This window comes from Laccaria bicolor, genomic scaffold (genome assembly GCF_000143565.1).
Source record: "Laccaria bicolor S238N-H82 LACBIscaffold_6 genomic scaffold, whole genome shotgun sequence".
Classification (NCBI taxonomy): domain Eukaryota; kingdom Fungi; phylum Basidiomycota; class Agaricomycetes; order Agaricales; family Hydnangiaceae; genus Laccaria; species Laccaria bicolor.
The window spans coordinates 1,076,113-1,103,988 of record NW_001889877.1 but is presented as its reverse complement, the minus strand read 5'-3'; the positions used below and the strand labels follow the sequence as shown (position 1 = coordinate 1,103,988).

General features: G+C 49.5%; 9 protein-coding genes across 9 annotated transcripts; 3 read left to right on the top strand and 6 right to left on the bottom strand.

The window, feature by feature from the left end:
* Positions 1-630: 630 nt before the first annotated feature.
* Positions 631-2,047, top strand: LACBIDRAFT_324794 (uncharacterized protein; the record flags this gene model as incomplete). The annotated part of the gene is made up of 5 exons (XM_001878465.1): positions 631-694; positions 1,087-1,148; positions 1,422-1,533; positions 1,696-1,918; positions 1,999-2,047. 5 exons carry the CDS (start codon positions 631-633, stop codon positions 2,045-2,047), a joined length of 510 nt encoding a protein of 169 aa, XP_001878500.1.
* Positions 2,048-3,186: 1,139 nt separating this feature from the next.
* On the bottom strand, positions 3,187-4,709 carry LACBIDRAFT_324793 (uncharacterized protein; the record flags this gene model as incomplete). Its single annotated transcript, XM_001878115.1, has 4 exons — positions 3,187-3,653; positions 3,739-3,906; positions 3,973-4,344; positions 4,406-4,709. The coding sequence occupies 4 exons, from the start codon at positions 4,707-4,709 to the stop codon at positions 3,187-3,189; spliced, it is 1,311 nt and encodes a 436-aa protein (XP_001878150.1).
* Positions 4,710-5,381: 672 nt separating this feature from the next.
* Positions 5,382-9,158, bottom strand: LACBIDRAFT_293338 (uncharacterized protein; the record flags this gene model as incomplete). Its single annotated transcript, XM_001878114.1, has 10 exons — positions 5,382-6,995; positions 7,049-7,174; positions 7,283-7,684; positions 7,705-7,902; positions 8,045-8,370; positions 8,421-8,489; positions 8,539-8,576; positions 8,609-8,774; positions 8,995-9,073; positions 9,132-9,158. The coding sequence occupies 10 exons, from the start codon at positions 9,156-9,158 to the stop codon at positions 5,382-5,384; spliced, it is 3,045 nt and encodes a 1,014-aa protein (XP_001878149.1).
* Positions 9,159-12,882: 3,724 nt separating this feature from the next.
* Positions 12,883-13,208, bottom strand: LACBIDRAFT_315741 (uncharacterized protein; the record flags this gene model as incomplete). Its single annotated transcript, XM_001878113.1, has 1 exon — positions 12,883-13,208. Exon 1 carries the CDS (start codon positions 13,063-13,065, stop codon positions 12,883-12,885), a length of 183 nt encoding a protein of 60 aa, XP_001878148.1. The 5' UTR covers positions 13,066-13,208.
* A 1,055-nt stretch (positions 13,209-14,263) lies between these two features.
* On the bottom strand, positions 14,264-14,851 carry LACBIDRAFT_315740 (uncharacterized protein; the record flags this gene model as incomplete). The annotated part of the gene is made up of 4 exons (XM_001878112.1): positions 14,264-14,307; positions 14,359-14,529; positions 14,593-14,631; positions 14,683-14,851. 4 exons carry the CDS (start codon positions 14,849-14,851, stop codon positions 14,264-14,266), a joined length of 423 nt encoding a protein of 140 aa, XP_001878147.1.
* A 483-nt stretch (positions 14,852-15,334) lies between these two features.
* Positions 15,335-17,684, bottom strand: LACBIDRAFT_315739 (uncharacterized protein; the record flags this gene model as incomplete). Its single annotated transcript, XM_001878111.1, has 14 exons — positions 15,335-15,515; positions 15,568-15,687; positions 15,737-15,823; positions 15,879-16,145; positions 16,199-16,238; positions 16,296-16,512; positions 16,566-16,711; positions 16,764-16,869; positions 16,925-16,990; positions 17,044-17,055; positions 17,115-17,152; positions 17,204-17,318; positions 17,384-17,455; positions 17,514-17,684. The coding sequence occupies 14 exons, from the start codon at positions 17,682-17,684 to the stop codon at positions 15,335-15,337; spliced, it is 1,638 nt and encodes a 545-aa protein (XP_001878146.1).
* A 518-nt stretch (positions 17,685-18,202) lies between these two features.
* On the bottom strand, positions 18,203-20,401 carry LACBIDRAFT_157734 (phytase; the record flags this gene model as incomplete). The annotated part of the gene is made up of 13 exons (XM_001878110.1): positions 18,203-18,413; positions 18,464-18,581; positions 18,635-18,852; positions 18,905-18,975; positions 19,036-19,204; positions 19,262-19,290; positions 19,341-19,440; positions 19,505-19,551; positions 19,603-19,649; positions 19,699-19,728; positions 19,778-19,800; positions 19,847-19,940; positions 19,990-20,401. Coding segments are annotated over 13 exons (1,569 nt in total), but the record flags the coding sequence as incomplete, so codon positions are not given.
* A 1,066-nt stretch (positions 20,402-21,467) lies between these two features.
* On the top strand, positions 21,468-22,523 carry LACBIDRAFT_293335 (uncharacterized protein). Its single transcript, XM_001878464.1, has 5 exons — positions 21,468-21,612; positions 21,669-21,801; positions 21,859-21,903; positions 21,968-22,325; positions 22,381-22,523. The coding sequence occupies exons 1-5, from the start codon at positions 21,512-21,514 to the stop codon at positions 22,422-22,424; spliced, it is 681 nt and encodes a 226-aa protein (XP_001878499.1). The 5' UTR covers positions 21,468-21,511; the 3' UTR covers positions 22,425-22,523.
* A 668-nt stretch (positions 22,524-23,191) lies between these two features.
* LACBIDRAFT_384346 (uncharacterized protein) lies at positions 23,192-24,486 on the top strand. Its single transcript, XM_001878463.1, has 5 exons — positions 23,192-23,347; positions 23,404-23,524; positions 23,592-23,645; positions 23,709-24,240; positions 24,297-24,486. Exons 1-5 carry the CDS (start codon positions 23,247-23,249, stop codon positions 24,350-24,352), a joined length of 864 nt encoding a protein of 287 aa, XP_001878498.1. The 5' UTR covers positions 23,192-23,246; the 3' UTR covers positions 24,353-24,486.
* Positions 24,487-27,876: the final 3,390 nt, after the last annotated feature.

The window sequence follows — 27,876 nt, the reverse complement described above, 5'->3', positions numbered from 1 at the left end:
TATCGTCTCCATTTCTCGTTCTGGATATGGGCTTGCGATATGGTTATTTTTCTCAAGATGCCCTGAAGAAATACAATAAGGAACCGCCCAACTCGCTCGATCGTCAATGGGGACCGTTTAAGCTTTCCTATCATGGCCATATGATTGCGTCGGGGGTGCTTTGTCCCTCTTCGATCGGTACCTCTGCGGACGCATTTGGGCGTACATCAGGAGCTCTGTTGGTGCTTTCAAATTAAATGATACCAGCTGAGCTGGTAAACTGCCTCAAGTCTCAGATCACATGTGAATGGAAAGCCACGCTTTCAATTTGGCGCAGAAGCGCACGCAAAGCAATACTTGGGCAAGAATCATTTTTGCAAAGTCACGTCGGGCTTACTACTTCGTATCCTATGCCTACTTCAGAAACAATTGAACGCTCGGTTAATGGCCAACCAGGGTACCACGAATTCCCACAGGTAGCAAGACTGAAACCTTCTTGGAGTACTGGCAATTGAGTAACCAAGACTCATGACATTGGGGAGAATTCAGCTAATTTCTCCGATTGCAACCCAACACATAAAAAACGCTGGGTATCGTAACGCGGGACGTCCAGGTGCCTCGAAATCCGCTCCTCACTCACTAAAGATCGTAATGGTTCCAGAGGAGAAAGAGGCACATCTGAAAAGACACCCGCTTTTTCAGAGCACGCAACACAGTAAAGCGTTGCATAGCATTCATCTTCCGTCTAGCCTCGATTTTCACGGAATGCAGTTTCGACGAATAGGATTAGGTAGTTCACTGCAAGGCCATGGCACAGGGCATTTTTTTCGACGCCATCCGCCCCAAAGTTGCGGATCTAGAATTCTTGAATATGTAGTCCCACTGCCACAAAGGAAACTACTTATTTTGCTAGGATTTCAAGAGATTAATTTCGGATGGCTTATCCGAGCCTTGGCGCAAGATACCTCTCTGGGTTCCTTCTGTCCCGCTATCGACGCTTTCGTTATCCGCTGCAGAGAGCCCTCGCGCCACTAAGACGCTAGCCATCCACGTTCGCCTTAGCCACTCTTGGCGTATGATAAACTAAACGGACCGGAGCACCAACAGCCAGAGATTCAAATTCCGATCCCGCGTTGTCCACACAACGCCTGTCGTCAAAAGAGCTCTTGGTAAGTACCGGCGGAGGACCCCTGGCAATAGCAGGAAAGCCCTGGTCCCGATCCGGACAAAAAATGTGGATTTTAGGCCCTACAGCTGGGGGCCAATCCGGACAAAAAGTGACAAAATTCGAAACTGCCCAGAGCCAGAGTCCGGACAAAATCGACGAGATGTCAAAAAAAAGCCTCCCAGCCGGTATTTGGGCATAATTGTGGGACATTTGTAGAGAAAATTTTACCCTGATCTGGCCGTCCGGACAAATTTTTGAGATTGGGGTGTGGTAGGCCAGGTCCAGTCCGGACAAATTTGGTGCAGAGGCGTCCGGACAAAAACCCAATTTTCGGGATCAGGCCTTTTCTGCTATTGCCCCGGGTCCTACCGGCGGTGGCGGACAAGGTGAGGACCTTATTTAATTCAAATCTCACACTGGTTGATTTTTTTGAAAGTTCAACATCCCTGAGAATTCCCTTGCTCTAATCTCTTGGTATGGTAACATCGTTGAACTGAGCCCATCATGCCGCCAATCCTTGTTTTAATATTCTGATGTCACATGTGTAGATACGGCCGCGGACAACGAGCCTCATACGCCACCACCAGGCTTTGCCAGATGGAGACTGTCGCGCGCAAGAGGTGTCAGATCCGGCGATGCTGGACGTCAGATCTGTCACGGGACCTTGACAGCGGCTATTTCCGAGCTTCAGCAAATGCAAATGCAAGTCGACGCAGGTCGACGCTCAGTCCAATTTTCTACCACTAAGTATTCTGATATCGTTAATGGAATGTGATTTGATTTAAGAGAACATGCTTGGATTTGAGAGAGGGAGGTAAGTATGTTTGGTGTGCTTGTGACAATGTGCCTAGCAATGGGCTCAGATCAGTCTTGGTGAAGGGTAATTGGACTCGAGACTAGAGGTTTATCAAAGCAAATTTAAGTATAAACTCAAATGAATCAGTATTCATGGTTGCAATGCTCGAGGTCATAATGTTAGGTTGGGAGTTGCATAGTATGGTTGGAGAGGATTGGATCTGTTTTCTCTTCTTTTTCAGTTGAAAGGGGCAAAAGGTATCTATTTGTGCTATAAAGTATCATTACACAAAGTTTGGTACAGCAGCGCGGGCCTCTCGTTCATCAGAATACAAGTTATGTCGAAGACATGCTTCGGGGAAGCTTCTAGCCGGGTAACCGGTGGTGGCTGTACCCCCCTCCCCCCACCCGTGGGAGTCGACGTGCTGGATCGGTGGATCTGACACCTCTTGGTCGCGCGCGTACTCGTTGCGTACTCGCTTTCAATCATTCTTCACGCCAGTCTGAATGCTATCACCCCAATAAATCATGTCCTGCATTGAAGCTAACTGCTCTCAAAGCTATCGAAATTTGAACTTATCTAAATGAAAGCTTGATACATATTCCCAAGCTTGGCCTCATGACTTCTGAGCCATATTTATGGCGTCAAGCAACTAATTATATTCTAATTCCCTGAGTCCCTGAGTACATCATGCCGTTAGCATGAGTAGCATCCGTTCCGGGGCTCAACTGTTCCGCGATGTGGGGAAAGGTGGCGTAAGGGTAGAGTTTAATTACCCCGCACCGGAAAGCCTGGCATCCGAAGATGTAAAAGTTCTTGTATTACGATACTACCGGTAGAATTATGTACAGTATGTACATGTGAAGTACGTAGATTAGAAGAGTAATTAATATCAGTGAGGATGATGGGTTGGGTTATACATGCACGCTGACGACGGAATTTGACCAACTAACTACTAATACAATCGGAGAAGACCCAGAGAGACCGAAAGCCGAATAAATAAGCGGCGAGACGAGTTGCGAAGGGGTGGAAGAAAAAATAATCAAAACTATGACGAAGAGAGCGAATAACATACAAAGCAACAGAGTTGGGAATTACGTGGGACTCGAGGAAGGCATGAAATGAGGTGGGGCCGAGGTAGGCAACTTGAAATATCCCAGTGACCCACTTGAAATAATTCCCTAGACGAGTGGTAGAAAGCAAGTGCGACTGCCTCAGAGAGTGGTAGATAAACCTGGGTTCTTCAAAGCAACTGAACCACGATTGATGTGTCATCAATCCAAGCGACGTCCATGTCCAGGGTGAGCACTCGTGAAACGCCGAAGCGATCTTCACCGCCCAAGGCGCGCCGGAGTAGTCTGAGCGCCATATTATCGCTTCTCGACCCAGGCTCAGCGTCTGTGATGCCTTCGGATGGATCATGCGCTGCCATCCCCCTAGCCCAGCTCTCCACAACCCGTTTCTGACCTTCCCCGCTACACAGATCTGTGAAACCATCCGATGCGAGAATAAGGTACCGTTGCGAAGTGTCCGAGGTGTTCCTATCCAATCGCCGATGGACAACCTCAGGGGAGGCAGTTATATATGGGGGTGTGCGATTCCGGACTAGGAATTCTTCCCAAGGAGAGGTGTTATGGAATCCGGGGAAGAGGTTGTACAGGATCCTCCGCGTGAATGACGGGGGTTGCTTAAAGGGGATATCTCCAAGACCTGTCAGCAGAAAAATAATAGAAAAAAAGGTGGGAGGTCAGCTGGTATCGGTAGCATATTAAGAAGTATGGAGAAATTGACGCACATCTCGTTGGGGCGAGGGCTCCGAGCACTCGGCGTTCGATGACACATTCCGGTTCGCCTGGATGGGCTTTGCGCACCCGTTCGACCTCGGCATCGTTATCCCCGTTATGGCTAGTCGTTAGCGTTTCCACTTTCCAGTCCTGCGCAGTGGGATCTTGTGAAACAAAAACTGAGTAAACAGGACGCGCGTCAGCCGGGCAAGCGGTGATCGAACTTTTTCAAGGTGGTTACTTACACGCTTGGCAATCCCCAAGGTTGGCGAGCCAGAGATTGTGGTGATCGGGGTCAACAAGCGCTACAAGCGCTGTCGTGCCATACATGCACAGTCTGGTTTTCCTCCAGTTAGCGCCGCCTTTGTGCTGGTCGTTAATCGTCTCCCGGATCTGCGCGTCTGTGTAGTTGTCCAGCTGATCCACAGAGCCGCCGAACAAATCCAAGACATCATGTGCGATGGCGTCGTCAAAGGCCTCTATAGCGTGCACAAAGAGGTCTGAGATGGATTGCGGAGTGTACGCGGCGCCGTTCTCTAGTGCTTTTTGTAAGAACTCGCGGACAATGATGGGCAAATGATGTGCAACGTGCTCGACAGTGACATCACCCAGATGGCCTAAACCAAAAGGTGTAAAATAAGGGTCAGAACTACGCCACTGACACTAGTAAGAACGCACCATCAAAGACACCAGTAAAAGTCCACAGTCGGCCGTGGATATCCAGCTGTGTGACGACGTATCGGTCCTGCGTCTTTGTCGACGGTGAGGGTTGGAAATTCAGCGCGTCAGCTTTCCATCTCTCCTTGGTTGTCGAGGGCAGGGACATGCTCTGCGGCTTCGCGAGTATCCTGAGTTCGCGCCACAGCTCGTCCTCGTTAAGGACCTGGTAGGAGCGCGGCCAGGGCCCATCCTCAGGTCCACATCGCGAACCGGGGATATCCTCCGCGTAGGCCCAGTTATACGAGGCGCGTTCTACGATCATCATAGCCACAAAGTGCCAGAGGCGACGAAGGGGGGCTAAGACGGTCGTGGTGGGCGGTGTTATGGATTGAGTCGAGGAATTTCAAAGTGGATGGCTGGGTGAGTGAGTGAGTGAAATGAGAACAGAAAATTAAGGTTGGGATTGGGGAAACCAGGGGGTTTTACTTATAAAAGCGGACTAGAGGCGTAGTCAGCAAAGAACGCGCACCGGACCTTCCGAGCGGGACAATCAAGATCATCATGACAGACATCACTAACCGTTTATTATCCAGGAACCTGCCAAAGTGCCAGAACTACAAAGAAAACATACATTATATCCATATGCAAGAGGACAAGAGCACTACTCTCAACAATACAACAGCCTAAACCTCGCTAGTCGGTCATAAAAAAATATCATGTGGTCAACCGCAAGCAGTTGGGGGATCCGGTGGGCATGTGTAAACCGTGTTTTTTCAGGAGCTGCCAGTGTACGCGTAACCGTTTTGCTTGAATGCATGTATGTAGTAAATACAATGAAGGGGTAAAATATGTGCCACAGAATTAGTCTGTGTATGTAAAAGAACGTTCGCAATCTATGTACTAGTCCATGTCGTCAACGCATCTCGGCATAGATCCATCCACCATCCAATCCAAATCCAATCCGTAAGTAATTCAAAACCGTTGGGGACCCGATCTAAAAGGTCCCTATCCGGAACGGGTTGCGTGGGGTACCGGTATGTGTTGGTTGTATGACGACACTGTTGATTTCCGGTTGCTGCGGGGGCCAAAAGCCTCCCTGGTGTAGTGGCACCGGCATCTCGTGTGCAGTCATTGAAAAGGGTCCAGGTAGAGTCGTCGAAGCAGGTGGAGAAGCCAGCAACCCAGGTCGAGCAGCAATAACAATTTTCTGGGCCTCCGTAGGCGACCTCGTCGAAGTATGGACACCAAAAGGATTGCTCATCATCTGCAACGGAGGAATCTGAGGCGGCAGCTCATCATAATCCTTCTCCAGATCGACCAAAACCTCCTCACGCTGGCCAAGCGTACTGGCAGAGTATCGGGTAGTATCCCAATCCTTGACAGGCTGCCGTGGTTCAGCAGTCCGCCTCGGCACGCCCATAAGCTCAGAAAACAGCGAATCGCGCTCTATCCGACGTCCTCCTCGATGGTTATCATCCAACCCAGGAAGCGCAGATGGAGCCTGGCTCAACCTGGATGGTGCCAGAGTGGAGGGTGCCCGAGAAGATCCATGATAATAAGCATAAGCATCAATAACGTCGTCCAGCGTCTCCCTCTTCTGGGACTTCATCTTCTTAGCCTTCAACCCAGCACGCAGCGCGTCCATCTTCTTTCTGTCCATCGAAAGAAGCCGTCTCTTCGCGTCCTCCATCTCCTTCTTGCCAGTCCTCACATCCGCAGCCGAAACGAGACTCACAGGACGCGGTGTATGCTGTTGCTGCAGTTCATGGTGATTATAGGCAACAGGCAACACCTCTGCTTCCTCCCTCCTCCCCCTACCCCCACGCGCACCACCAAAGAACCTCTTAACCCTCCACCTCCACCCCTGATGCATCCCATCCAACCGCTTCGTATGTGCAAACATCAGCGTCGCTTTCGCCCTTTGCTTCCTCGCCTTCCTCCTCCACAACACGAGCACAAGTAAAAAGATGAACGCACACCCAAGCGCCATGAGCAAGATCTCCCACCATGCAAGTGCCCGCCTTCCAGTAAGCTGAGTTGTAGGGTTCGACAGGCCCGTGATACTGGGCATAGCGGCTGGCGAGCCAGACGAAGAGGGGACGCGGACAAGGTCGGATAGACACACGCCCAAGCCAGGTATAACGCTAGATTGTGCGCTACAATTCGCAGCTACACAGGTCCCAGCACGCAACACCTGACTAGAGCTTGCACACCCTAGACAATTCGCGGGCCCAGACCCAGAGCAGCTCGAGCACGACGAGTCGCATGTCAGGCACGACGAGGACGTTTTGTCAAAGTATTGGGATTTGCTGCATGTGGGCAGGCATCTCCCGTTGGCTAGTACGGGGCGGTTTGGTGGGCAAGTCGAGCATTGGGTGAATGAGGACCCGGAACAGGTGGCGCAGTCTGCGTGACAGGAGAGGCAGGAGTTGGAGGAAGAGAATGTGCCAGAGGGACAGGTGGATACGCATTTTCCGTTGGAGGCGAGGAGGTTTGAGGTGCAGGTTAGGCAGAAGTCAGCGGAGCCTGCGCAGGTTCCACATGAAGAGGAGCATGCTATATTGGCAATAAGGTTTAGCGTGAAGTCATGTGAGGGAGGAAGCAACCACTGACCGGTACAGGTGAGATTGTCTTGTGGGGAAACGAATGTGCCTGATGGACAGCTTTGCACGCAACGGCCTTGGGAGAGAACGAAGCCAGGAAGGCATCCTGTGCATTGTAGTTGGTTGACTGTAGAGGCGACACTAAAATTTGGGATGGCGCATGATGTGCATTTAGCCCCACAGGCTATGAGAAGATGTCAGCAAATGAAAGGCTTTGAAAAGAAAAAAGATACTGACTATCGCACTCATGTTTATTGTTATCAGCAATCATCCCGTTCGTTCCTTGACACACCCCATTACTGTTCGCACTGACGCAGTTCCCATTGAACAAATACTGCCCAGTCGCGCAGATAATGCAATCATTAGACGTTGGCCCGGAGCACGTCAAGCACGTCGACGAGCACGCCGCGCAAGTCGCGCCATTTCCGAAGCTACCATCTGGACAAAGAGTGTTGGACGTCGTTACACTAGGCACAGCGTCACACTTCGTCTTATCGTTCGCGTCCTGAGTAAACCCGTTTTTGCAAGCAATGCACACCCCCGTGCCATCGGCGCACTGCGTGCAACCTACTGCGCAAACTTGGCAGTCCCCCGTAGACGTGAGGAAAAACCCTGGCGAGCACTGCGCGCACGCGGTGCCGTTGGAAGAAGTGGTCCATCCAGGGTTGCACGCACATTGTCCTGTGGACCCACACTGACCGTTGAGGCAATTACATGTGGAGGGTGCGTTGGAAGGGAGGATGGGGACGAGACACCGACCGGAACCTGTGATGCCCTGGTCGCAGGATGGGCATCCTGCTGGGCATGCTTGACATTGTGGACCAAAAAATCCCTGAGCGCAAGTTTCGCAGGAGGAACCGGTGAAGCCGGTGGGGCAGCTGCAGGTTCCTGAGGAGGTGCAGACGCCTGAGCCTGCACATGGGGGTGAGCAAGCAGAGGATTGGATGTCAAGTAAGGAGAGGGATGCGGATGTGCCCGCGGGGAGCTGTGATACGTCGGGTACGGAGTCCCAGAGAACAACGCGGCTGGTTGATGATGATCCTGTTGAGCTCACGGCTGCCCAAACGTTGTTGGAGAGAGCTAAAGAGCTCGCAGTGAGTGGGGTGGATGTATTGGCGGCTGGTGACGCTGCCAGCGGAGAGAAGCCGGCTTGGCCAGCATAGAGGGGCTGCGAGTAGATGGCGAGACCAGCATTAAGGGCGAGGTTTAGTGGGAGGGAGGAGATGGTGGTGGAGTTTGAAAACCCGGCTGACGGTGTCAACGTCGTGGAAGAAGAGGTGAGGAGGTTGTGTAAGAGTTGTGGGTTCGTTGTAGATGTGTATTGTCCCGGAAGGAGTTGTACGGTCACAGGCAAACCAGGAGCAGACACCTTTGCACCGACTATCGATGACGGTTAGTACTCAGCATATGGATGAACCTCATGAACGCACTTGTGACATTAGAAAAACCTTGCAAGCATTGCCCCGCAACGCAAACAACAGAAACTGAAGATTGTGCAACTGCCACGCAATGAGCACCACGAACATCGTCAAAAAGCAAGAAACTCACCAGCAGACGCAACAAAAAGATTGAGAATAAGAAAAAGGCTTGAAAACATGGTCAAGCTCGATCAACGAACGAAAAAGAGTGAATGAAGGTCAAGGTGGAGGTGCAAAAGCAAGGAGTCCGGTGGCAAAGAATGCTGGTCTGGCCAGAAATAGAGCCGCAGCCTTGTAGGGCCGTGTTACCTTGGTAAACTTCTCTACCATTGTTCCTCTTGAGCGCTTCCTGGAACAATGACCACCCTAGTGGCGGTGTCATTTGTTTGACTTGTTTGATCCAAGGTTAACCTAACCCTAACCTTAAGTTGCAGGCAACCCTGCCGGGGTCTGACCCCGTTAGACCCTCCTGACCCATTTTCGTCAGACCGATCAGTAGTCCGCCATCACTGAACGTTCAGCCTCAACAGCCTTCTATCCTATGGTTCGAATCCCCCAGTTTTACATTTTCGGGTTATCCACAAACCTAATTTGTGGCCGCCCTGCTGCGAGTGTTCTCGGACCATACGACTATCGACGGCTTCGACGCATTTCAGTGCACAGAACTTCGAATAACAAACTATGGTCGAAAACGCGAATTGATGAAGCAAATGGGCGACTTACTCGCTCAGTCGGCGAGAAGCTGGCCATGGTCTATGACAAACGGCCCATGTTTTATCGGTTGTCATCATTGTCAAGAACATCCGTCAAATTTCGACGATGTGGGCGAGAGCCGTAGAAGGGCGTCTCCGAAAAGGCTCGTCTACAAAGCATGTTGGAATTTATTTTCAAAGCCGCAAGCTTGAAAACCTTTGGTAGACCTAGTTGTCTTCGTCAAATTCGGACACCGTTCTCCTACGACCTGAGGCAAGGCACACGTAAATGAGCACTGCCGAAATTGCTCATTCTTATCATCTCCCACCCATCGTCTTTCACTGGTTGGAGCTTCGATGGTACTCCCGCAAGATTTTTTACGTTCTTGACGGACTGGGCCGCTTATCTGATGTCAAAATGCTCCAAGCATGCTCCATGACGTGTATCTCCTTCCGCTGCCCATCACATTCACAAATCTTCTGCCGCGTTGTCCTGGACCGCCGTACCCCCACAGAAAAAGAACTTCAATCTCTTCACCTCTCTGATATTCCAAACGCCCCGCACCAGCACGTATGTCAGGGACCTGCGGATTGAGGACGACTGAGGTCCGGGACGTTGTGAATGGAGTCGTCATTACCTGGATGCGCATTCTGAACATCTTGTTCGGCTGTTGCCCATGCTCCCCCTGACGCTGTTCACGCTGAAATTCAACTCAGGGTTTGCGCATTGGAACTTACCTAGGAAGGACGTTCATATGGTAATCAGTAATATCCTGGCGTTTTATCTTTCGCACAGAGAGGCATTCTCACCTGCGATTGTGTCGTCCCTGGTTAGGGTGAAGCATCTCAAACTCTTGGCAATCAAGCTAGACAAGACCTACCTTCCGGGCGAGGAAGGGTGTTACTGTTGTAGGCAATGAAAGTGGTGGGTGTTCATGTCGTCAGGTTGGTGATACCAGCTCTTCAATCTTGATCCTATGTGACTGAGTGCCAGGCCGCTAGGACCGCGAGTATCGACACCGGCTGTTACACTTGCACGGTGTAGCCTTAGATGCGATTAACCCAAACACACTTGCACAAAACGGAGCAACCAGAATTCATGAGATTGAAAACCGCACACTGGCCTTCAAATCCACACCGCGAATTGCTGATGAGATGGCTGTGATCGAGTTTAGAGGGTATATCCACAAACTTGATTGGAACACTCATGCATTCCAGCACTCCAATCTCCCCCTAATCGACAGGTTCGTCGGCGATTGATATTCATCAACAAGTTTTTAACATATTCTTCGTTTTTTTATCAAGACTGTGACGAGACGCTCGTCTGCGTCACTCTTCACCGTTTCAAGTCTGTTGTTTTACGTTCCATCGATATTGGGGAGACCCCATCTTGGCTTGTGAACCTCCTTTGAAATGTGAGCTGCTTTTGAATTGCACGGGAAAGCTCAGCGGTTTCTCCGTGAAACAGAACAACTGTTTTGAACAGGTTACAAATATGATGATTTCAAGATTAACCACTCATCGGAACATCTACATAATGGCTTTTTGGATTTCTGGAATTGCCTTTGGACACACCTCCCACATTGCCGTCTCTTCCATATCCGCCAGCTCTTACCTCGACTATCAGATCTTCCCCTACAACCATTACATCCCTCATTCAGTGAGAAGGCTTCGACGGTTTGCGACGGACTTGACCCTTACGATCCGGTAAACAACGTCGCCCATTGTTGGTCGCTGTGTTGGTTCAGATGACCAGCACTCCATCAGAAGATTCCACAACACCGTGCTGGTCGATGATGGTTTGGGGAGCGTCGTGTGCCCATCCTGGGCGATCTTCAAAATGCGCTGATATGGGTTGGCAATTTCAGAAAATGGTTCCCGACCAGTCATGATCTGTCAATCCCGATTACAGCAATATCCAACATTTAAAGCCGTTTACTCACAGCATAGGAGGTACTGGCAAAAGCGTAAACATCAGCGCTCTTTGTTGGCATTTCTTCCCCATCGAGCTCTTGACGAGACTTGTATACGATTGATTCTGGTGTGGGGATGCGACCAGAGGGCAAAAGCATCAATTTCACAACTTCGGTATATACTCCTGCATCCGTCAAGACAATGCCCTCGTCGTCTGTTACAAGAACGTTGGCCTGGGAGCCGAGTTAGTTGCAACAACATCCTGACACTCCTCCTACATACCGGATACAGATTTCCATGGACGATTCCGAGGCTGTGGAGGAATGCAAGCCCTTCCGCTATTTGCAGGAACTAAACAGTTTCCAATGAGCTCGTGCTACCAGATGATCGGGATTGCTCACAAGCTCCAACTTCCTTCCATCACTAAGCGCTCGCCCGCGAACGAACTCCAAAATGTTGCCATTTCTGTAGTGCGGCGTTTTGAGTGCCAGATAGGTTCCCATGTCGATGACGGTTTCTGGTGCAATGTATAGGTGCTCAGGCATCTCGCGTCTTGCCAAGTAGTTGCGCATCTTCCGTCTGTTACTCTCGAAACTTGGACTGTACCGGAGAAGTCGACGCACCCTTTCCATGTAGTTTGCGGAGTCTTTCATCGAGATCAAAGCGAAATCCCTCAACATGTTCTGTCGGTCGCTATTAGGGTCGATTTGGAATCGACGACGCCCGTAATAGTTTCGATGGACGAGATTTTGCCATTCTGGTAGCAAGTTGGATGCCTGAGATGGAACAGCTTTTTTTCGCCATATCTTTGCGCGGGCAGCCCACCCCACCACAGTAACTATGCCTACGATGGAGAGCTGAAGGGTTCGGCGGCTTGAAAAGAGGTTACCCATGCTTGCTTGTGTCGACTTGTGGTAGTACGTTGGAACCACAATCTCCAGCCAATCTGTCCCGTGGGAATAATCGTATGCGAGCATCAGGCTCTGCAGAACAGCTTTCTCAGAAGGCTCAGCAATCCTGTGGTTCAAAACCCCAAATTGCCCCTTTCTCTAAGGGGAGGGCTAATCAATGGCAGCATGTTTTGTCTCTCTGACTGAGCATGCCCGGCTTTCACTCCTTGGATACATGTTATCCGTAAACAGGAACAGTTCCGACCGAAAACATAAAATTTACAGCAACAAAAAACGTTGACTTGGAACAAAAATGGCAGACCGCAGCTCCCACGCACAGCTTCATGGTGACCGATGGAATAGTCGTATTCATGTTCTTTGTCAAGCGCAGGACATTTCCCAGGACGTATTGTCGTCATTCCCATGTTCTTCTCCGGAACAGGCACTTGTGAAGACGGCCGGAAAGAAGTTTAGAATCGAGGCCGCAAGCTTGAGGATTTTCGCTCAAGCCGCTCAGGCTATGTCGATTATCTCCCTCAAGCACAGAACACAGAGCACTGGGCATCTTCGTCTGAACTATCGCTCCTTCTTCTCCGAACCCAAAACAGGCGCAAATGGATGTACTTGTCCGAAACGACTTGTCTGCAAAGCACGTTAAAACTTATTTCAAGGCCTCGTGATCTCAAAATTTTGAGCGCTAGATTTCTTCGCTGTTCATTATTCTTCGAGCTGAGCGTGGGTGGATCGGACAGAGACAGAAAAGACTCATCTGCATAGCACGCTGGGATCCTTTCCCAAGGCAGCAAGTTCATTGAGGTTTGCGGCTAAAGGTTACCATTGTCATGCGCAGAACAACAGCCAAGGTTGTTTTCACTTACCACTTTTCTGCATTCTTCTCCGATCTGAGAACGGGTGCAGATGAAGGAGTTTGCACGGCTAAGCCAGAAAAATCTTCTGCGCTGTTGAATAACTAGGGCACTATGCCACACAACAGGAAGGACTTACTCTTGGGAGGATCAACGTGTGATCCTGAGACGGATGCAAAGCCTTTCGACTTTGAACGTCTGCGCGCTTCGTGCTACCCTGGGGATGTCCACGCTTGGGCGCTCCCGGACGGCGAGGCTTGTCTTTGGAACCTTTCGGGCGGCCGATTGGCGCCATATCGCGAGCAATTGAGGTGCCATGTTTGTTGAATCTCGGGTTGTCGGGTGTCAGAAATGAGGGGTTGTTGGGTTCGAAAATCTTACCTAGATGAGAGTAGAGGGTTATAAAAGAGTTTCCAGCAAAAATTCGGAGAGTCTGCGCGGTTGCGACAAGCACAATGAGTGGCTGTGTTATGGTAGATAACTTTGCGGGCGGTTGGCAGATAACATTGCAAGCCTTTTCTCGCTCGTACTGTCCCTCGAAACTCAATTTTAAAAAATGCTGTATGTTACTGGTACATAAGGTTATGTATACAAAACATGACAAGTGAACTGTGGATGCTTATTTGCTGTCTAAGTTTGGATCGAACATTCAACAAATGACTTGCAAATGACCCCTTTTAAAATCTATTCCGACCACCAGAGTCTTCGAAAGAGAACTGTCTCTACAAAAATCATACAAAGAGGCTTGTTTACGAGACTAAGTAGTTGAACATAAATACCATTTTTAATGATTTCCTGCGACTGGTCAAAGCCAATCCAACAAGTACATCTCAAACGCGTTCCCCAGCGGACTCCCAGCAAACGAATTTCTGCTTGATATCAGACAACACGAGAGTGCGGCTTTTCTTGACGTTGTTGTCCTTGCCAAAATAACGATATCCTTCCAAACCCCAGCAGGTGTGCCCTCTAACCAGTGCGCCGAGGCCTTGGATGTATTCCTGCACGGCTTGGTCAAGCGCCGGGTCCTTCCAAAAGCGCTGTTTCTCAAGCTCTATGAACTCATGAGCGCGTTTCTTGATCTCCTCCGCCGACCAGTCAATGGCCTCTTGCAATGAGGCCTTGCGAGCGTGCATATATACCGTGAGCATGTTATGCGGTTCATCAGCAGCATCCTCCTTCTGGAAAGAAAACATGTCCTTTGTGGGTTGGTTTAGCTCCCTTGTCTAATTGTAATCTTTTAGAAATATGACCTACATTCTCAAACATTAACAATTCGACAGTGAGAAGTGTGAGGCGCTGCATCGTAGGATGGTCGAGAACCTCGTCAGGAATCTCAGTGAGGAGATAGTTCATCGCGGCGCAAGGGAATACGCCAACGGTGTTACGGCGTAGCTCATGAAAGCTCTCAAGGTCGCGAATGTAGTCGGCATTCCGGTCTTTGGCCTCCTGGACGACACTCTGCGCATACTTCTCCCAGAGAGGCAGAGCGCGCCTCAAGTAGGTGTTGGAGGCAACACTGCGAATCCGTCCCCAAAAACTTGAAACACGTTAGAGTGCGGATAAGATAGTTCATGGGTAAACTACTTGCGCGCCATCTCTCCGACGGCGTTTTCTCCATCAGGACGGGGCTTATCGGGGTTGCGCAGAGCATCGACCAGAATGTCGGCAAGCTTCTGAGCCGTCGTGTCGTCGGCCACATCGGTGTATTCGTCGAAGACAAAGAAGATGTCTAACATGTCACTGGCCAAGCGAAGAGTATCTGTAACCCATATATATGCATTAGCATTGGGACGGAGACATGCAGTGCATTGAACGTAAGTACCTCTGTCCATGCTAGGATAGCTGAAAGCTGTGAACAAGGCTTCATCCGGTGTCAGTCAATTGGAGGCCGTCATATGCGTGAACGACGCACGAAAGTCACAGCGAAGGAAGGCCTGCATGACTTCTGGTTTGTCGAAGGGCTTGAAGCTTTGAACCCAGACGTCCGTTTCAGGCCCAACCTCTTCATAGAAGGGGTTGATACGTCGAGGATACGGGAATTTGGCCAGGGTAACGGGGAAGGTGACTTCCTTCGTCAGCATAGAGGTTGTGGGAGGCGATGTGAGGGTCGGTTATTGTGGCGGCTCAGACCAGTTGTCTTAAATATGTTGCGTGGTTGACCAAACAACTCCTCTCGTTCATAGACTCTGTCAAACCGTAAGCACGTCCCCTTTTTGACTAGTTTCAGGTGTACTGTACCTTTTCGGACGTCACTGCTCCTTCAAATTGTCAGAAATGTCACAAGCATCCTGTATCACATGGCTTGTCCGATTCCACTGGCAGGATGTTATGCTAAATATGGAAATAAAGATTCCATTTTGGCTGCGGGATGAAGTCACCGTCTCTTTGGAAGGTGTCCGAAACCAAGATCTCGGACGAAGTGTCCAGATGTCACACCCTTGTCCGAATTGAATCAATGAATGAAATGTTACAGTGTAATGAACGAGGGGGGGTAATAAATAATTTAAATACAAAGTCGCCAAGAAATACAGACTGACCAGGAAACCCAGGCAAGCAGAAGATAATCAAGCTTCTTCGAGTGGAGGCTGGTACGCCTTCACAAACAAGGGCATTTGACTGCCACCTTCTGGGTTCGACAAGAGAATAGGTCTGTGAACGATCCCGGCTTTCTTGCCAATATCACTCGCAGGAACGGCCAATTCAAACTCGAACGAACGGATTAACGTGAACAAAAGTGCTTTCATCCTATGATATCTGAGTCAGTTTGAGTAAGCGTAGGGGGTGAGGGGAACCATACTCGACAAGTGCGAAGCGGTACCCAATGCAGGAGTGTGGACCACCAAGGAAAGTGAGCATGTGGCCCCAGACCCCTGGGATGGACGAAGCTGCATCGGGAATGGACTCCCATCGTTCGGGTCTGTTCTGATGTCAGGAAGCACGTTAAAGTGTAAAAACTACGAACTCACCTGAACTCGTGGGCATCCTCGCCCCAAATTGACTTGTCCCGGTTAAGGGCCAAAATCGGGATGAGCAGGGGTTCCCCTTTCCTTATTCTACATAAACCGCCCTCAATAAATGCGCATAAACACCAAATGAAAACCAACGGACCTTATTTCATGATGGATCACCCCTTTGCTGTCAGTGAACGGAATTGCCAATGGAAGAACGTCATCCTTCATTGCTACTCGGCTTGTCATCGACACGGGCGCGTGGAGGCGAAGTGTCTCGCGAACAACAGCATCGAGGTATGGAAGAGCGTTGAGCTCATCCATAGTTGGGTTGTCAGTTGATACGGTGAGGAGCTCGTTTCGAAGTTTGATCTGCGCGTCTGGATTCTGCGAATTTAGCGCAAATAATGCCCACGTCGTGGCGTTGCTAAGAGAATGACTTGAATATATTGAGCGGTGAAACAAGCGATAGAAAAAAACCTTGTTGTCTCATGCCCCGCGACTATGAATGTCGGTATCTCTATTGCCCAAACCAGTGTTATTCCCAGATTCGGGAGATTAGAACGGTAGTACGCACGAGCCAAAACATCCTCATCCAGCATTCGCTGACTCTCGGTCAAATCAGTGGCTACATTCGCCCTCACAAGGAGGGACAACAAGTCCCTCGTTTTCCAAGTATCTTTTTCGAGCGACTCCTGCTGCGAAACGGCAGCCTTGCTATTGGATAGAAGCTCCTTCCCGATGCGTGACATGGTCGAAGACGCTTTCTTTGCTTCCACGTCCCCCGCTTCTGGCTGCGTAGACCTAGATGAGGAGAATTTTTCAAATATTGAACTGGATGACTTACCAGGATCCAACTTAAAGCTGGAATGAAGGCTCTTAGAATCAACATCACGTTCACGGAAGTTCCGGCCTGGAAAATAGTATTGAAAGCTTCGCTTAGTTCGTTTGCCTTCGAATCACGCATCAGCGCATTGAATTTGTAATTGAAACCTGGAGATTAGTTGATAAAGGGTGATGCACGAATACAGACAAGCACTCGTACCTGCTAAACCGATGACATCAAGAGTTGTCCAAGTCAACCAGGATAATATCTCTATGCGGCCTTGGCCTCCTTGTTTAGTACACTCTTCAGCCCAAAGATCACGCAGCTGAGTTGATACGTCAGAACATAATCGGTCAACACAAAGAGTAGTTTTTACGCACCTGAATCGACTTTCGAACGAAAATGTCGGTCAGCTCCCGGATCTGAGCTGGTCCAAAGGCAGGGTTCTAATGATTTACTTTAATGAGATAATTCGTACAAAAGATAGGTGAATGCTCGCCATTATTTTGCGCTGTTCATTGGCAGACCTTCAGGATTCAATGGTCCAAAGCTTTATAACATCACACATACCTGCTGCTTATGTTTATCTCCCTCGACGACCAAAAGACCTAGGAAAGAGGTCAGGGTTATCCTTAACTCTCTCAAGTTCGCACACGTACCGGCACCAAGAATGTTAGTGAGCGCCGCCCTACTCTCAGGCAGTTTCTCGTAATCGTAAGAGTTCATCAAGATGTGATTTAACGCTCTCGTATCTGCAGTATACAGCCGGCTGATCTATACATCAAAACTCGTCATTGAGCCTAATTCAACACCAGACGACAAAAAAAAAGAAGACACACCCCAAGTAAACTCTTATATCTGAAGGTGGTTCCATACTTCTCAACTAATATGCCACTCGTCCCTGTATCTTCCTAAAATGTCAAGTAAAGTGGTTAGTAGATGACATGCAAGGAAAGAAGAACAACACACCTCTTCCCAAAGCTCTTTCAGATCCCCATATAAAAAGCTGGGGCTCTTGGTTCCAGGAAGAACGCGCAGCGGCGACAACCACTCCCTATAAACTATTCCCGCAATTTTGTAAAGCCCATACACGCCCAACGTCGCCGTTGCAGAGACGACGAGCAAGCAAGTTCGGCCCATTCTGGAAGTGAGATAGCTAGATTGAAGTCGTGTTGCTCGACGCCAAGTCGAGGTCGTATCACTAGTAGCTGTGAAGTTGTACTGCTGGCTTGGGCCGGCTTGGGCATCCTTTTGTAGTAGATGGATCCTAGTCAGACCTCGTGAACCGAGATCCTGATCACCACATGACGAAGTCGTTCGGCAGTGCTGGCTGAAGTGCTTTTGTGAGCTCCGTGACCACTGGCCGGTGCGATTACGCTTTCCGAGGCAACTGGGGATTGGTAGCGTTCGCAAAGCCACGGATGACGAGCAATTGAATGTTTACGTCAAGATCTAAATGTGTTGATTGGAAGTTTGCTTGTACTTAAAAAGATAGCTGTGTGTATTACAGAGGACGTCGACGGAGAAAATCCACAAAGCTCTAAACCTCAAAACCTTTTGTAGTGCAAGTAGTTATATATAAATAAAGCATTCAAACCGCAAGTTACTCAAAGAGCCTTAGACTTGGGCGAATCACCAGTAATCGTCTCCCACTTTCTACCCTCAGGTATCGTCCAATTCCCATGACAATCATAAACCCAATCCGTCTTCTGTATAATCTCCTTCTGAGCAGCAACGAACACATCCACGGGACACATCCCGTCATCCTGGTCAGGGCATCCGCGGATGCCAGTCAGAGGAACGACACCGTCATTAACTATAATCCGGATTTGTGGGTCTGGAATGGACGTGCACGCCAGAACTGATGGGCTATGTGAGCAGAAAGGCAAGATGGAAGATGGCGAAACGCACGCTGGAACTGGACGTTCGTTGCAAAAGGAGCTATATCCGCTACCCGGAACGAGCGGTGCTTTGGGATATGGGTATATGGTAAAGGTCCAGTCTTGGCGAGTGAAGTCAAGTTGAGAGCGGTTAAGACTATAGTTCGCTTATCAGCACATTTTCTGCCGTGATGTAACGTTAAAACGTACTGTTCATGACGACGACCTCATGAGTCGCATCAACGTAGAGGCTCTGCCCAAGGGGGAATGTAACAGGGTTATCATTTAATGTTCCATTTGTGGATGAGTTGTGAGTCGCGATGGGCGTGTGTGTCAAACGAGAGACTAGTTCTTGGATATATCCAATGCCTTGTACACGAGCTGTTGGCGACCCGAAGGCCGAATTATACCAGAATGTAAGATCGAGCCTAGTCGTATGTGGATCAGGAAAGGATCTCACAAAGGTGACGATAGACTTACCCATAGTTGAATCCCTCCCACTCCTCTTCTGTGAACAACTCGCAGAACTTGGAGTATCCCAATGCGACCGTCTTGTGTAGAACGATGTTTCATTTGATAGAGGCCACATATAACGAAGCAACAAATCGTACCTCGTAGGCGCACATTTGCTGCATGGTGTAGACATCTTCGATCGTCAGATCAAAACCTCCTAGCTGGGTAACTAGCCTCCTCCGCGCATCTCTGAGGTAAAGAGTTGCCCAACGCTCAAGGTACCATCGTCCACGGTCACTCTTTGACCCGTCATTAGCATTGGGGCATCTAGTGATGCAGGTTGGACCGTGTTCGAGAAGAAAGCCACGTATAGATATCACTTACGTTTTATACGGTGCCAGGGTGTTGTTGAACTACAATTTCAAGTCAGTTGAAAGACGGACGGTGATTTGATTGAACCTACCCCATCGGCTTCTATGGTAATACTCTGCTGATATTGCCCCTCATACGGATATCCAAAGAAACCAATGGCAAAATTCATTGCTGACGCAAGCATTCGGTCTCTGAAAGTCGAACATTGAACACTGACTTTACGCCGCCTCAGTATCGGCAGCAGGAGTAACGCACTGAGATTCGGTCCGGAAAACAGGGATTGTGTCCGATTCCGTGAAATTCTGTCAGTGAACAGTCAACAACGCAGTGTGTAAGTTGGGCTCGTTAGGTACCTGCAGCAAGAATCCGTATTTCATGCGCAAGGATACTCCCAGATCGACTATTTAAAGGGTGTGAGATAACGGTATCCTGAGCCGAAAAGTACTTACATAGCTGTTGTCTCCCAAAGGGCGTGAGGACTACGCAAGTGAGCAAATTCCACGGTCAACTGGCTGATTTGTAACCTACGTTCTTCACCAAGCTTGTAAGTCCTAAAATGGGTGAGTATATTAGGAGAAGCAAAGGAGAGATACACACCAGTCGTTTAGAAAATCTAAATCACCAGAAGCATTCCATTTCTCTGGGTTTTTGTGAATTTTTGTCGCGAACTTAGCCGGTCCGCCGTAACTCGCTGTAACACGTCAAGGTATGTTCAAAAGTTCGAGTTTCACAGAACTCACCCCATGCCGTTGGATATCTAGCACCATGTCTGTGCAAGAAGTGTAAACCAGTAATTCGACACGTTTCAGGAATCTCTGGACCCGAGTCAAGGCCAAACGTCCCCCTATCGACGCTGTACCATGGGGACAAGTTCCCCCAAGAACGCAGAAGATTAAAGGCCTTAGACTTCTTCCCTTTCACTCCAGCCTCTGGTTTCTTCGCTCCGCTTAACGCGGGTTGAAAAGATTCGGGGGTAATGAGTTTATTACTGCATTGACCTTTCTGTATAGGATACGAAGGCGCAGTCGCGATTACTGCTGGTTCCGCTCCGGTTGGTGTTCCCCCGGCATAGCCCACGTTGGTTGGGAACTGCGACGGGTAAGCGTTTGTGGGCTTGGTAGGTGGGAAGTGGTGCACTTCGGTCGAACCGACATATGGTGGAGCAAGGGCGGTCGCAATAACATCGTGGTTGGACTGCTGTATTCGATGGGTAGAAGCATTTTGACGACCTGTGAAGCAGCTGGGGTAGACGACCGCGTCAAAAAGGACACAGGCGATGACGCCTGTCAGGAAAGCTGCCGAGATGTGCAGTATACTAAACTGCGATTTCGAACAGACATCCGCCAGACGTGGCCGCTTCTTCTCCAGTGGCAATGATGATGGCTCTGTTTCTCTCGAAGTCGGTAGCAAAGCCTCTCTCTCTGCATGTTGTGCGGTGTCATACGGATTGAGCACCTCGTCGCTGGCGTCTTCAGCGTTGGATCTCCCGAACATGGTGTTGGGCCAGTGAGCTGGCGACTGCACGAACTCAGAAGCGGGCGGCACTTGACTATTCGGGAGCGTCGATCGGTCTAAGGACCAAAATAGAAATTGACTCCGACCAAACTTAGGCCTTATATCTACCTCTTACACCTCCTTCGCATGAGGCCACTTGGTTTTACGCATGCTCTGTGCGACAACGGAACGACAACAAGCGAAAACGAAACAAGGCCTCAATCAGTATGAGAGACTGGCGGGCGATCTGTCAACTTCATTTCAACATCCATTTTTGAGGGCGGCGGGGACTTCAAGTTTGAGTTGGAGTAAAGCTAGCATTGGGGCGTATTTCCTCATTACCGTTTGTACCGCTAAGTATGACCATGATTCCCCTCGACGCCTGTAGAATTGTCTTGAGACAACTGTCCCTCAGGGTTCGATTGAAACTGATTCAAGTCGCCTTCAACGATAAGCGTCAATCTATTATCTAACCCATGGATGGCTCAACTAACCCATTTCCATATGTTCAAGTCAGTTTGCAGCACAATCGCAACCGCGTACCCGGGGCAACACCCACAGATATTTTACGGCTTGATTTCGCATCAAAACGACATCAAAACTGCTGAGTGATAATTGATTTAGCCCAAAGTAGACCTGCATTGCCATTGCCACCGTCAGATCACCGTGGATCACCGTTATAAACGACGGGCTCGAATGCTGTCATAAGTAAGCTGGTCTTCCCCAACATACCTACCCTTTTTAGACGCCGGTCGTCCACCACTTGCAATGTCTCGAGCTGGCCTCGTTTCTCTTGTTCTCTTCTTCCTTTGTATCACCCTCGCGGCATCGGCACCTCTTCCAGAATATTCCTCAAGCGACGTTGAAAGGTGCGCCCCATTGCCATCTGGTCAGAAATTTACGTTGACTCGCCATTTGTTGTAAGCTTCGTTGCCCGCTCTGATGATTACGATCGTGATCTGCTTACACGATCCCTGGATTTCGACGCCCCCGAAATCCGAGAACTTTCTTTCCTCAGAGAGCGAGACTTCGACATAGGGGATGGCACCTACTACAAGGTGCCCTATTTTCCATGGGCTCTGGAACTGAGCTGACGCTGAAAACCCTCAATATAGCGCGAATTTGTCACCTCTGATACTGCTCCGCTTTACCGCCGCTCGGTATGTAGTGACATTTCCCTTGACTTGATTTCCAATGTGCTGAATCAGCACATTTTCTGCTCAGAAAGTTACTCAAAAAATCAACGCGGCATTCCACAAAGCTGGTGCAGCTATCAAGCACGGCTTCCAGAAAGCTGGTACAGCGATTAAGCAAGGCGTCCAGAAAGCTGTCAAGAAAGTGGGCACATTCGTCAAGAACACTGGGGCCAAGATCGCCAAATTCGGGCTGAAAGTTGTTTCTGCCGCGGCGGGTGTTCTTAGTACTGTTTCCAGGTTTATTCCCGCCGTCGGGCCAGGACTATCGGCGGCCTTCAAAGGTGCATCGGCTGCTGCTGATGCAGGCTCCAACGCGATCCATGCAAACCTTGGGAAGAAGCTTAATAACGGAATGAAAGCGCTGAACATCATCAAGGACCCTATCGGTGAGTACCTACCTGCAAATTTATATGACTGAAGTCTAAACTGTACACGGTATAGGTGCTGGTATCAGTGCTGCAGCAAAGAAGGCAAAGCACAAGTAAACCAAGAAATAGCACGTTCTAGCCATGTAACATTCTCGTCCCCCATAATGACTTTGGTAGCGTGCTTCACGTTTCTGGAGGAAATGCGACTTCGATGATATGGTCGTGACATTCGTAGCCTTGGGAAGTTCAAGATAAAACATCCACTAAGAGAAAACGTCTCGGTGCTATCTGTGCGGCTGATCTGTCAGCGGCTCAGCGCATCAGCGAGGCGACAATTAACAAGGCGGTGCTTGGGCGGTGCACAACTAAATTTAAACTGAGGATATACATTACATACACACCTTCCTGATATTGGCGACGTGGATGTTTACTCGGACTGGCGTATATGGCGAGTGTTAATATGGGGCGAATGGTTGTCCAGGAGAATTCGAACCCCCCGGGCCCTCAGCACACAGTGAGCATAGTACTTGCAAATTCCTTGTCATTTGGTCGCATAAAGAGTAGAGCTGTAGTGGACTAGAAATCAAGGACTTTCATAACTTTAAACCCTGTCGTTTAGTCGTTTTTTTGGTCATTTTTTATTAGCGGGAGGGAGCAGTAAGTTATTTGCGACGTGCTCTAAAAAGAGACTTCATATAGTAAAAGAGCGCCAGCTTTCTGGTTAGCTCCGTTGGGACATCCGACCTGCATCGATGATCCGACATCTGAATTTCCGACCATAGATTGCTGCCATAAGGGTTATAACTTATGACGCAACTTCGCTGATGGTAAGGATCAAAATATCTAGGGCGGCTTTAAATAGGGCAACACAGCTGATTTTCTGTAAGCTGGCCTTCATCACTCACCTCCTTGGCCCAGACGCTGGTCGTCCCGCACATAATGCCTCGAGCCGGTCTCGTTTGTCTTATTTTTTTCTTTCTATGCGCTGGCCTCGCATCATCCGCGCCAGTACCAGAACGTGTATCGAGCAACATCGAGAGGTTATACCCGTGTGGATTTCGCGCCATGTGAAGATATTCTGACCATCGATGTTTAGTTTCGCCGCACGCTACGACCATGATTTAGATGTACGATTCCTCGATTTCGATTTGCTTGAAGGACGAGATAACCTGCTTGACGAGCGGGACCTCGACCTGTTGGACGACGAACTTTATGCCGTGGGTCTTTTTCAAAGGGCGGCTGTGTGCGATATGGTTCTAATCAAATTTTAACAACCCACTGCAGCGCAATACCGCACCTCACACCGAACAACTTTATCGACGCACCTCCATCTTCACGGTGAGCTTTTCGCGCTCTGATAAAATTTGAGCACACCGACGGCATCCATCTCTGCTTGACCAGAAAATCAAGCAAGGCTTCCAAAAGCTTGGGCGGAAAATCAAGTCAGGGTTCCAAAAAGCCGGCGCGGCAATAAAAAAGGGATTCCAAAAGTTCGGACAGAAAGTGAAGTCTGGATTCCAAAAAGCCGGCGCAGCCATCAAGACGGGATTCCAGAAATTTGGTCAGAAAGCGAAAGCTGGTTTCCAAAAGGCTGGTGCTGCGATTAAGAAGGGATTCCAGACATTTGGTCAGAAAGCGAAAGCTGGTTTCCAAAAAGCTGGCAAGGCGATAAAGAAAGGGTTCCAAAAAGTTGGCCAGTTTATCAAAACGACTGGGGCCAAGATAGCCAAGTTCGGGCTCAAAATCGTATCGGCTGCTGCAGGTGTCCTGGGTACCGTTGCTAGGTTTATTCCTGGCATCGGGACAGGACTATCAGCGGCCTTAAAAGGTGTACAAAAGGGCACAGATGCAGCGTCCAACGCGATTCACGCGAACCTTGGGAGTAAGCTCGAGAAAGGAATGAAAGCGCTGAACATCATCGGGGACCCCATCGGTAAGTGAGGAAGAGTACGTCTTTATTGAAACTTATGCACGTCCCGATTGGTGCAGGTGCTGGTATCAAAGCTGCGGCAAAGGGCGTTGCGAAGAAGGTAAAGCATCACTGAGAAGGAAATAAGAACCAACTGGGCCGAAACATTACGTTGTTATTATACCTTTGCCATGTTATTGTTAGCGGCATGCATACCCTCTGCAGATCAGTGGTAGAAATCGATGCAATGAGATTGATATACACACGTCAGGTAAATGCGAAAAGTACATGATTGAAGACAAAGCAATATTGCAGTGCGCCATTACTTGCCAGAGAGGGGATGGTCTTCCGAATGCTAAGTAAGAGCTGAGTGCCAGCTCCACGTATACCGTCATACGAAGATACTTTGAGCAACTTGGGACCATTGGACCAAAGCAGATAACAGCGTGTCGCAGACTGCAAGGTATGGTTGCAGATGATTGGCATAGCCACCAGAAGACGAAGTTCGACGCGCCGTGAACAACGAAAAACATTGCATAGATTGACCTCCTAACCTGTTGTCGTTCTGGATGAACATTGGTGCAAAATCGCTGAGACATTCAACGACAGTAATGCTGCATCTGCGTCCAAGTAGCAAGGCTATCTCGACTTCTGAAGGCACTCCAGCATAGTTCTCTGGAGTCTCAGTCGCCACCACGAGCAGGGTAATCCGAAGGTAGTCTTTCGCCGGTATACGGGTAAGAATAGAACCTGAGGCTAAGTATGACCGGGACCAAACAGACAATGTCGTGGGCTCTCCACATTGGACTAGACTATATCATCAAAGCTTGGAAGCAAAGGTCTTGATCTGCCTACGCCGACAGCTGTGTTTCCGTGATAGGCGCGAAATCGCGGAGCAGAAGGTTTCATTCTCGTATCCGCGCGTGTCGTTAATGTGTAGTCCTGTCCCTACAATACGAGGAGATGTTCGTTGGCCCGAGGAAAGCTGTAGAGTGATCCCGAAGCTAGATGACTGGTGGAGCTTGGGCGTCGTCACCCACCGCGAACAACATCAACAACAAGTCGGAGTGCGGGTGCGACAGGAGAACGAGACGAAGTAGGGCAGCAGTTATTCAAACGTGATGTGCAGCTCCGTTCCCAAAGCTTGTCCGTTGGCGAAGCCCCTGACTGCGGAGATTCCGGCAGACGGAGATAAAAAATTGTTCGGGTTGTGTAGAGCTAACATGCATGGCCTACTCTAAACCCTGATCGATGATCATCAGCATGCATCAACCACCACGACGTTTTCACGAAAAGTAAACTTGACGTCGCCAACACCACATTGCACTGGCGAGCGACCGCAAGGAATATGGAAGCTGGTGTGACTATTAGCATGGAATCCTCTGACCACAGAAAACCATAGCCCCGTCTTATTCGTCCATGATTCGTGATATCTTCGTTGTGAGTCTGAACTTGTTCGATCCTTATCTCGTGATAGAAACAACGCTGAAATAACATCAGTGAGGGAGGGTGAGTGTGGGGTGAGCACTGAAAGTAAAAGTCTTGGCTTGGTCTTGGCACGTCAGGTCGCTTTCATAGCCTTCCAATGAATCACGGCAAAAGAGGTTATAGTCTTGCTGTTGTACTAATCATGGACCTCCAACCTCTTCGATATTCCCAGCCACAGATGGAGTCGCCTCAGCTCTTCACTGGGGACAAGGCCAGCAACACGCAGAATCCTGTGGTCGACGCGCAGATAGAAGCGCGTCGCAAAACCGTCACGGGTCGTGCCATTCTTTTCGGAGGACTTATCATCCTGACGGTGCTGGGGATGATTCTGGTGCTCCTCTCTTACCTTTGTGTTGCGCACCAGTGTTCGAGGGGCTCAGGCAGAACGCTCATCAGTACCGCACCTCTAGGCAAAGTGCTTACCATTTCCCAAGTCACTTCACATGTAGCTCCTGTCGCAATTCCTCTGGTAATGGGCTTATGGTCGCTACACCTTGGTGCTACGTGGTTGAAGTCAAGTGCCTCGCTCGGAGTTGATCGGCCTTCCCCAATGCAGTGAGTGCCGTCGCTATTTTGACCGGATTCTTTTACTCATTCATTTGTAGGTTTGGCCTGCTATTATCGATTTGTACGGGTGCTGGCCTTCCCGCCCTAGCTGCTGCCTTGAGACACATGTTAAATCTTAATAAGGGTGGGAGTCCCTCGCTTCCAGCGCCCCCCATGCTCCGACACACTACGGTTCTACTATTCAGTTTTCTTGCTTTATCATACCTAATCTCAGCATCCGATGCATGGTTTCACGCCAGCAGCAAGGCTATCAGCATCGCTTCGACCTCACCATATCTCTTTCCTGCGAATTTTGGTCGCGCGATTAATGCAACTATGTGTGACCCAGCTACATACAATAGTGGGACGGTCAGCCAGCTAACTTGTGGTTTGATCTCTGGTGGCAGTGGAGGAAATGCGAGAACACGTATGGAGGGACTGAGGGCAGTCTCAAATTCATCTGCACTTCATCGTGCAGTCTTCACGGACGACCAGACTGCGATCCTCGTCCCACAGACCATACCCGCGAACGTGTCGTATACTGCTCGAACTATCGGCGTCAAGTCAACATGTCAAACGTAAGTGTCTGTCTCTTCACGAAACAAAGGTGTTTACCGGTTTTCCAGTATCACATCGCAATGCTTGGCACCGTCCGCCTCCCTCGGTTACGGTCCGAACGCTGCTCTTCTGCTGAAGTGTACTGGGAGCGCGCTCTTCAACGCGACGGGCTCCCAAGCACTCTATGCCTTGGACGACCAGGGGAATACAATTTTGGGTTATAAAGTTCTGTCTAAGTGAGCTTGTCTTTGCTTCTGCCAGTATGGATTATGACGAGGAAGCACAGCCCATTTCATGCTGGGGAAGTGGTGATTTCACAAGCATACTACCAGGTTGCTGAAGATCAATGTGCGCATTGTGTCTCTTCCTTGAGTCAAACATGCTCTGACTGAACGATCTAGTTGTTCCTAATAGGCATGTTTCTGACATATCGTTTCCTTCAATGTATAGAGTTTTAATTCTCACAAATAGCGGCTGGTTTATCCACGGAAGTAACGGAGCGTGGAACGTCGTTTTCTGCGACGTCACGGCGCTGGACGTTCAATATGTGTATTCCTCCTCGCGATTTATTGTTCGGCAATCGACACCACTATCCGCGGACTCTGCACGCCATGTCATGACGTTAGGCATTGAAGGCGGCTCAGTGAGGGTATCACAACAGGTGGACGGAGCAGGGCTGCAGACCAACATGACATACGAAGAAGCCTATGGGCTGGAGTTGTCAAAGCAGGCGATAGCAAGAGGCGCATTTGTCTACGAGTCGACGGGTGTCTCTGCTATTCAAAGGGAGCTTGAAATTATTGGGACTAGCCTCGATTTGGTACCGTTGGCGTTACTCCTTGGTGGGATGCTTGTGTTCTGGTGAGATCCGAGCCTTCCTCATCTGTTTTTCGCTCTTCGCTGATAACGTGATGTATGAGCAGTCTTTTCGTTCTCTTTGTCGTTGTCCAGATCCTCCTCTCTGCGGCGCGCGTACCCTACGTGCGTTTAGCTGCATTACAGCTCAACGATCCTCTAACGACCGTCCATGCGCTCTACGGCCCCGTTGACCCTGCCTCTACATGGGCA

Bases quoted from the DNA above. Each gene is read 5' to 3' on its own strand.
- LACBIDRAFT_384346 (XM_001878463.1), top strand. From the start codon at position 23,247: ATGCCTCGAGCCGGTCTCGTTTGTCTTATTTTTTTCTTTCTATGCGCT. The intron at 23,348-23,403 runs GTTATACCCGTG...ATCGATGTTTAG, and splicing joins GTATCGAGCAACATCGAGAG to TTTCGCCGCACGCTACGACC. The intron at 23,525-23,591 runs GTGGGTCTTTTT...AACCCACTGCAG, and splicing joins TGGACGACGAACTTTATGCC to CGCAATACCGCACCTCACAC.
- LACBIDRAFT_293335 (XM_001878464.1), top strand. From the start codon at position 21,512: ATGTCTCGAGCTGGCCTCGTTTCTCTTGTTCTCTTCTTCCTTTGTATC. The intron at 21,802-21,858 runs GTGCCCTATTTT...CCCTCAATATAG, and splicing joins GGGATGGCACCTACTACAAG to CGCGAATTTGTCACCTCTGA. The intron at 21,904-21,967 runs GTATGTAGTGAC...TTTTCTGCTCAG, and splicing joins CTCCGCTTTACCGCCGCTCG to AAAGTTACTCAAAAAATCAA.